Source organism: Otolemur garnettii, unplaced genomic scaffold, assembly GCF_000181295.1.
Source record: "Otolemur garnettii isolate 467f Iridium unplaced genomic scaffold, OtoGar3 scaffold00056, whole genome shotgun sequence".
NCBI classification, from domain to species: domain Eukaryota; kingdom Metazoa; phylum Chordata; class Mammalia; order Primates; family Galagidae; genus Otolemur; species Otolemur garnettii.
This window is the reverse complement of record NW_003852451.1, coordinates 1,717,976-1,726,723: the sequence shown is the minus strand read 5'-3', so window position 1 is coordinate 1,726,723 and position 8,748 is coordinate 1,717,976. Positions and strand designations below refer to the sequence as shown.

The following is an 8,748-nucleotide window of genomic DNA, read 5'->3' as shown; positions in this document are numbered from 1 at the left end:
GGAGTATCCCACTGCAGTGAGCTGAGTGGCAGTCAGGTAAAGGAGTATCCCACTGCAGTGAGCGGTAGTCACGTACAGGAGTATTGCACTGTAGTGAGCGGTGGTCACCTACGGGAGTATCCCACTGCAGTGAGAAGGAAATGAGTGGCATTCAGCCACAACATTTGGGATACATATTATGGCATCGTTAGCACAAAGAAGCCATGTGCCCAGTATGTACAGTGTATGTCCGTCGGTGGAAATTTCAAAAACAGACTAATGACAGTGTCAGAAGCCTGGAGAGCTGCTCCCTTGGGGAAAAGAGGAGAGAACATGGTGGGGGGAGTGGCTGTTCAGGTTCTGGGTCCGGCCTCTTGGTTGTAGGCAGAGATGGTGGGTGAGCCGAGGGCCCCTTTACTGAGCTGTGCACATGAAGTTTGTGAGCCTTCCTGTGAGGGGGGGCTGGTCAGGAAAAGGCTTTCAAACAAAAATCACCCATAAACCTAAAATTTAGAAATAACCTCTATATGCTGATACATTTCCAAACTGGAGAAAATACTGCATAGATATTTTGTCCTATTTTTTATATTTAACCTTGCATGAGCTTTTCTCTGTATGTCATTAGAGCGTCTACAAAGATGATTACTGACATCTGATAATTGAAGAATTATGTGAGAAAAGATCTCTTTGGAAAAGAAGAAAAACTTATGATTGAGTAGTTTCTTTTTACTTAAAGCTAGAAGTTATTTAAAGTTAATAATTAATGTCTTGGTTCATGTGCAAAATATGTGTTCCCTGCATGTGGGCTCTTGCTTTGGAAAACTGATTTTGAGTACATTAATGTGTGTATGTGTGTGCGTGTCAGAGGAGCTGTGCTCCAGTTGCACACAGGTGTGAGTAGCTGTTGGTCACACATGCACTAGTCTTTGAGCATCTCTTCGTAATTTTACGTTTGTTTTCTGAACAGGATCTTATAGAAAACGTAGTGGCTGTTGCCGAGAACACTGCTGATGAGCTGGCCCGCAGTGATGGGAGGGAGGTGCAGCTGGAGGAGGACCCTGACCTGCAGCTCCCTTTTCTTTTGCCAGAAGATGGTTATTCTTGTGATGTTGTCAGAAACATTCCAAATGGTTTACAAGAATTTTTAGAGCCTCTGTGCCAAAGAGGTAAATGTCATTTATCATGCCCAAGTCTGAGCTATGGCCCTGTTGAAGTGAGCATTTTACTCATCATCCTCCCCACAGGGCAGTCCACTGTGTTGGAGTACACCCTGCTGTCTGGGGAAGCCTCTGTCCTCCTGACGTGGAGAAATGTTTGTGGAGATGTGGGGTCAGATGTGGATATTATTATCCTTACTGAGCTGTATGTCATATATATCCATGTGATCACCTTTGTCAGGACTCTGCTCCTGCTGTCGAACTTACTTTTTTTTTTTTTATTAAGTCATATATACATAGATCATGAATACATTTATGCCTTTTGGGATTCAGTGTGTTGATTATTTGTACAAATTGGAGTGCTTACATCCTACTAATTATCAGAGCTTTCACCTCATTTACTTAATCACAGTGTTAAGCCATTTACGTTCAATACTTGATAGATTTAACTTGTACCCTTGCAATATGCTCCATAGGTGGTTCGATAGAGGGAGGGTTAATGGTGGGACCACACCTATGGAACTTACATACTTTTGTTTTCTTAAATTGTAATCAGGCATCCATTTATCTAGAAAACCAGCATCTTCCCACATGTTCACATGCCTTCCCTAGGAGTGGTTCTTGTGTTGTTTTCTTGCTTCTGTTGTTGCACCAGGCGTGTGCATTACAAGTGCAGCAGCTGCCTGTCTTCCCACTGACTGTGGGCTCCTGGAGCCTTGGCCGGTCTGGCTGTGCTTCCTTACATGGGCCTGCTGTATGCTCAGTGCTCAGAAACTATTTTTTAATTAATACCTTGGAAATAAGCATGTAGTGAGACTAATTTATTAGCATTTTGCAAATTTATATAATTTATAGTGTGTGGACAACTGCCAGTTATGTAATATGTACCAAAGAGTGTGTGCTAATCGGACATAGTGATACCTTGACGTGAAGTTTTCTTTGTGACTTCCCCATAGGCTCTTTTGAGCCGTTAATTTTATACATATGTGCTATTTCATCATCATCTTGGCAGCACCACATTATTTCATACGTGTTAGCTGATAAGGGTATATGTGGCCTCGAACACACATGCCTTGAAAAGACAAAGGATTGAATGTTTTCTTTTATGACATCATTGTTTTAATTCTTCGTACCCAGTTCTTTGCAAGCTGATTAAGCAACTGCTTTGTTCTGTCAGTGTATTCCTTTGTTGTTTTTTTTTTTTTCATAACAATACAGTTTTGTGAGAGAAGACTATATAACCAGCCTGGACTCATACCTGGACTGAGGCACATTCCTTAGCCTAATAAAGCAAAAATTCTGTTTGCCATATGGTCTAGAACTTATTTTAGAAATCTGACATTTGAAAAATTAAGAAAATAATGTATAGTTGCTGAAATTCTAAAACCATGATAAATTCGTGATTTCCTAAAGCATGAGAAAGAGAAGCAAGGAGTAGGTTATAGTTTAATGAAACTAGATTAAAACAGTGATTTTTTTTTTAAAAAGAGTAAAATTAAGATTACGTTATATCCTTCCTTTAACCAAATTTTCTTTTCCCTGTATCACAAACAACCTCATCATTGTCCAGAAATAATAGTCAGAATTATCCTTGGTAATAAAACACTGTATGTAGTGCATGAAACTGACAGCCAAAGCCAGTCCTCATGTCATCAGAGCCAGGTGAGACTGCTGGAGAGAGCTGCGCCCTGGCCAGAGGTGCTCCGGGCGAGCAGGCCTTGCCTGCAGTGGGAGGAAGATGACAGCTCTGTAGAAATCAGAGTTGTGCCAGGCTTACAAGATACGGTTTTGTCAAAAACTTAACTGGAAAACACAAAATAAGATTTGACTAAATGAAGAATAATGTATTTATTTATGTTGAATTGTAAGGCTTAGTTTTACAAAGATGTCATTTGTCCTTGATGAAATATCAGAGATATTCTTGAAAATATTACATAAAATGATGTTGAAATTTATTTGTAAGGACTGTAATGAATTTGAACATGTAAGGATATTGGGGCAAAAAGTTATGAGAGGAGGTTCCAGAACTGTACCCCTCACCTCGTCTCTGTTTTGAGTGTGAGCCAGGGCCTGACATGGTAGGTGGTAGCTCCTGTGTGTGGAGCTGTTCTCTGGTACCCTCCCTCTTCTCTCCCTTTGCTGAATAGATGGATGTTCTGAATGTTACTGAGGCTCTCTCAGTTTGTCAGAATCAGCAGTTCTGCAAGGAAGTAATGACAGGGTAATTCAATAATTTCTTATAGAAGTAAGAAAAAGGTTGTTTTGGACCACAGGGGATGGGGAAAATAATTTCACTTTTCAGCTTGTTGTTGAAATTTTCTTGAACCAAAACAAATGTGTGTTTTTAAATGTCTGATGATTCAGTTTTTAGAATAAAGGCACAGAATAAGAAAATAAACATTGTCATTAGATGTTACGCAGTCAATAATTTACCTTCTCATTAACAATCGTGTCTTGGCGTGGTATGCTTTCTAATTTTATAATTTGCTTGTTTACTCCTTAGGATTTTGCAGGTTAATTCCTCACACACGTTCGCCAGGGACTTGGACCATATATTTTGAAGGTGCAGACTATGAATGTCACTTTCTGCGTGAGAACACAGAACTGGCAAGTATTTTGAGAAAGCTAGATGGACTGTGACATGAAACGTATTCCTTAGGATTTGGAAATTTAATGCAAATTCTTTCTTTGCTTACACTGAGCATTGCTGGGTTAAGAAAATTTTTAAATCACCTTTATATATGGACTTTATTCAAGAATCTTTATTGTTTATATAGATATATATTTTTCCCAAGTCACATGCATACAGTTACTATATAAACAAAGGTACTGTTCACAAAAAGTACTTATGCTCCCAGTAATACTCAGTCTTAATTTTAATTTATATTTTAAAAACATACTAATATGATAGCTTTTAAAGATTTTATTAGAAAAATAAGAAAAATGCTCCAAAGATACTTTAAAATATACAGGATGGCCATAAAGTTGATGGTCACCCTGTATATTAAATTGTTTACTAATATTTTGTATCTTTTTTAAAGAGTGGTAAATTCCAGTATTTCTTAACTTCATGCATGGTAAAGGGAAATTTTTATAACAATAATTCAAAGTCATTTATTTATTTTGCCCTCCTAGCATACTTCATATTTGATAGCCATCTCCAAAAATTGAATTGATGATTGCTCAGTTACACCAAATATATGATCACATTCAACTACTGATAAAGTGAATATACTCTTAATACTTACTGCTATTTGTCAAATCCCAAATAACAGGAGCAAATTTTAATTACCAGATTTTATGGAAAAGCAAGACCTTTTTAGATGGAATCATCAATTCTTCATCTTTCTACTTTATTCTCACATTCCCCTAATTTCACAGCTTGAATTCTTAAAAGACATTACCTAATTTTATTCATTTTCCTTAAAATACTCTTTCCCAGACTTCCATTACTTTCTTTATAAGTTAGAGAGCCCTGTGGGTAAGGACCACTCCTCGGTAGGGCCCCTGCATGCTGCGTGTTTAGTTAGCTGGGCTCTCCTTTAGTGGGTGTGCCATTCCTTTTCCTCCTTAATTGTGTTTACTCTTTGGTATGAGGAATGACCTTTGTATGGCAGGTAACTTCAGTGAATAATTTCACGTTCTCATTTTATGAGTTGCTCAAGACCCCACCTGCCTCTCTGTGGTGACTAAGCTGCTCAGGCTTCACTTCACGGCTTTGCATGTTGCTGCCAGAGCCTTATAGCTCCTTTGTCATTGCTATTTAAAATAAAACGACGGTCTCGTTTTCCTAAGAGACACAGATAGTAGGTCATTTTTGTTATAACTGGTTTTTGCTGTCTTCCCTAAAGCTAGTTTAAAATAAGTTTAAATTTCTTCTTTGAGTAAAAAGGTTAATTTATTTCAAAAGGTAATAAAGTAAAAGTTGAATTTTGTCTTTCCTATTAGGCTTTCTAATATGTTAATAATGAACATTTACTTTTGTTTTATAAGCTAAGTTCTTCAAATAGCATTTAAATAACTTTTATAACAGGTTCATCTTCAAAAGTTGTGTCACGAGCATCAGTGTTTGGTTAGGAGATTAGTGCGGGAGGAGTGTCTGTAGTAGCTGTCTTCTAACCTTTCCTTTCTCCTCCTTCTCTTTGCTTTCCCGTTTACTGCCGTGAGTAGGACTGAATGGGTCAGGAGCTGGCTAACCATACTGAAGCACTTCCATTTTAGTTATAAAATAAACATTTCTCTTCATCCTTTAGGCTCAACCTCTGAGGAAAGAACCTGAAATAATCACAGTGACCTTAAAAAAACAGAACGGAATGGGCCTCAGCATTGTCGCAGCCAAGGTAGGGCAGGGCAGGTCATGAGAGTGTTGTCATCCCCATGCCTTTAACATGAGTCAGTAGCTGGCCAGGGCTGGGCGTGTGGGAACGCTCCCACCTCTGTGTGCAGTGCAGGCTCCATCCTGCTCTCGTGGAGAACAACAGTGTGATGAATGAAACTGGTGTATTCCCTGGGCCCAGCGAGGTGAGCGATGAGCTCCCACGCTGAAGATGTGGTTAGAGTGAGTGAGACCTTGCTCCAGAGGAAACAGCTGAAAAGCATGGTCAAAACATGAGTGGCACAGTGGGAAAAGAAAGCTCTGGCACAGAGGACAGCTGCGTGGTGAGAATGGGCTTAGGTCTGTCACTTTATTATGGTGGGTACTGCACATTCTGGTCAGGCTGCAGTGTGTGGAAGAGTGGGCAGGGGCCATGCTACACAAGCACATCTCTGCTTCCCTTCTCCAGGCGTGCCTGTAGCAGGTGGTGGGGAGCTTAAGCAGCTGTGCTCTTCACCTCAGCTGTCTGTGGCCCTGCTGGGGATTGCCTGCCAGACCACACCCTTCCAGAACTCAGGCTTTGATCCTGTTGCCCACCAGTCTGAGGCAGGATGTGTAAAGCCACAGAGATCTTTTCTTCCATTTAAAAGAAATAAATATTGTGACTTGTTCCAGTCATTTATTTGTCAGCTGCTTCTACTGTGTGATACTCGGTTGTTTACTCAGCATGAATTTTAGCTTTGTGCCATACTCAGATATTTTCAATGAACAAATTTGTTTGTAGCCAGTATTTAATTACTGATATTTCAGTTAGCTTTGCTAATATTTTCACTTTAGCAACTAAAATTTTTATCTGTTTTCATAACTTTCGGGAATATATGAAAAGCTTCAGTAGCAGTGTGAGAGAAGTGCATTCTGAGTTGCACACTGTTATTGTGCTTTAAGAAATAATTTTTAAGTTGATAGTAGTCAAGAATCTTGGTTTGTATTTCTTCTACACCAGAATTATGTTACCCTGAGTATTAACTGGAAAGAAATAGACTATTAGTTAAAACCCTGCCACCCCCATTGCCTAGGGACGTGTGATTCTTAAAAGGCTGTTTAAGTGTCCTTTGGAAACAAGGGCCTGGGGACAGACCGTGAGGTCAGCTGGGGCAGAGTGATGTGGGGAGGTGGGGGAGAAGGAAAACCAGGGAGTGAGCTGGCTAGTGGTTCAGTAAGGAGAGAGGCCTTTCCTGAGCTGGGGTCGGTGCGTCTGCTGTTCCCCTGCTGCTGTTTCTTTCATGCTATGATTTCTAGTGGCTTCCTGGTGGTGTACCCTGCTCACCTCTGTCCCCTCAGGCAGGGCCCTTTCACAACTGGGATTAGAACAGTGGGAGTTTGATGCCTATTCCCCGTTGGACTGACCCTGTGCAGCTTCTTTACTATAGTATCCACTCCCTAACAGTCACGGACATGTGGTAGGCGAAAAGAATGTGTTAAAAAAAAACAAGTAAAGGAATAAATAGGAACAGTTTTTTTAAAGGAGTATGAATTTGATTTGCTGTCATGCGTGTTTAATCCTGGAAGTTAATTTATTTAATAAATTACCAACTACATTAGAAAAATATTTACTGAGTTAGTGATGAGGAAAATTTGTTGTCTGTTACCTCGGTCATAATAAGATAGACACCTATGCAACAATACGTGGTTAAGATCCAACATCATTATCATAAAACTTTGAGTATGTTAAAGAAGTGGTTGTGGAGGGCATCGTGGAAGCAGTGGAATTTTATCTACCTGGAACAAAAGTAATTGGCAAAAACACCTTAAGGAAGGTGGGTTGTGGGCGGGAGTGGTAGGTAGCATGTGCGAGAGTGGGCAGGTCAGTCTTCTGCGTGAGCCTGCACAGTTAGGGAGAGCTGGGTGAGGAGGCCATGCTCCATTAGCTTCAGAACTCCTGACTGACAGGTTAAGGAGCCTCTCCTTACCTGGTAGGCACCACATGAAATCAGGGTTTGGAACAAACGAGGAACATGATGAAACTGACATTTTAGGGGTTTTATTTGGGCATGGAGTGCAGGATGAGCTAGAAGAACCTGGGACTAAAGGTAGGTTGTCAGAGGAAGAGTCTGTGAAGGAGCCCTGGGAGGTGGCTGAGGGTGCTGTGGCGTGGCATGGGTTCACCGCCAGCAGGCAGAGGGGGTCCAGAGCCCCTCTTCCTACCTTACAGTCCAGGATTCCTTTACTCTCCTGACAAAGGTCGTGTGTTCTTGCCGCACTTCAGGCTGTTGTAATTTAGTAAATCCACAGCTCAGAGCATTGGAGATGTGAAGGGAGAGCTTCAGCCGTGGAATTAGTTTTCTTCTTTGCCCACTGCTGAGTCAATGCCCATGTTCAGGGGAAAATGTGAGAACCAAAATTACTACACTGTACTCAGGGGAAATGTAACTTCCATGTTGTGTCATGTTTGTGCTATAATCTTATTTCAATTGTTCTTGAGATTGGAGGAGTGTAGGAGTGGGGGCTTCCATCATCAGAGTTCCCATCTTTTCCAGTTTTAAAAAAGCTCTTTTAGGGCAGCGCCTGTAGCTCAAAAGGAGTAGGGTGCCGGCCCTATACGCCAGAGATGGCAGGTTCTAACCCAGCCCTGGCCAAAAAAGAAAAAGCTCCTTTAGTACAGGACTAGTTTTCTGTAGACGCAAGTCTGGTTTAGTCAAGTAGTCTTTCAGAGATTTATTGTTCTCTCTGGTATGATATCCTGACGTACGGAGGAAGCAGCCAGACCTTACAGCAGGGAGGGAGGAGAGGAGCTCTGGGTCACTAGGGCGTGCTGTCCCTTACCCTCTGCAGGTGTCTTCTGGCCTTTCCTGGTGCTTTGTGTTTGTTGACCTCGGTCCTTGATAGATGTCAGGTGCGCCATCAGGGTGAAAGGCCAAACAGAAAGTCACAGGGGAGCCTTTATCCAGTTACCAGCAGAGCAGTCAGAGGAGTGAATCCTCTTGTTTCCCCCGCGCTGGCTGGTGGCTGGCAGTTGGCTGTGGAATGATGAGGAGAAGGGGTCAGAGTAGAAGTGACTTGGCCCAGATGCCAGGCCAGGGCTGCAGGGCTGATCTGTCACTGCAGTTCCCTCCAGGGGATTGTTCAACTGCACCTCAGTCCAGCTGGCCCAGTGGACCTGTGCTACTGTGCTGACTCCACCTGGCCTCTGCCCACCTGCATATCCGTGTGCCACGTGTTTCTAGCCCCTTGCATGTCATTTCCCCTTCCCACCCCACCCATGAGCTGTGCTTCATGCTTGCATTTGCTCACAAGCAA

The 8,748-nt window shown here is 41.8% G+C and overlaps 1 protein-coding gene across 15 annotated transcripts in view; it reads left to right on the top strand.

Annotated features, from left to right (window-relative positions):
• AFDN (afadin, adherens junction formation factor) overlaps positions 1-8,748 on the top strand; it is a 100,062-nt gene that overhangs the window by 51,253 nt on the left and 40,061 nt on the right. For all 15 annotated transcript variants that reach the window (XM_023514617.1, XM_023514614.1, XM_023514623.1 and 12 more), the window contains 3 exons: positions 947-1,145; positions 3,640-3,743; positions 5,390-5,476. In XM_023514617.1, the coding sequence (XP_023370385.1) occupies positions 947-1,145; positions 3,640-3,743; positions 5,390-5,476 (390 nt within the window). The remainder of the gene's footprint in view (positions 1-946; positions 1,146-3,639; positions 3,744-5,389; positions 5,477-8,748) is intronic.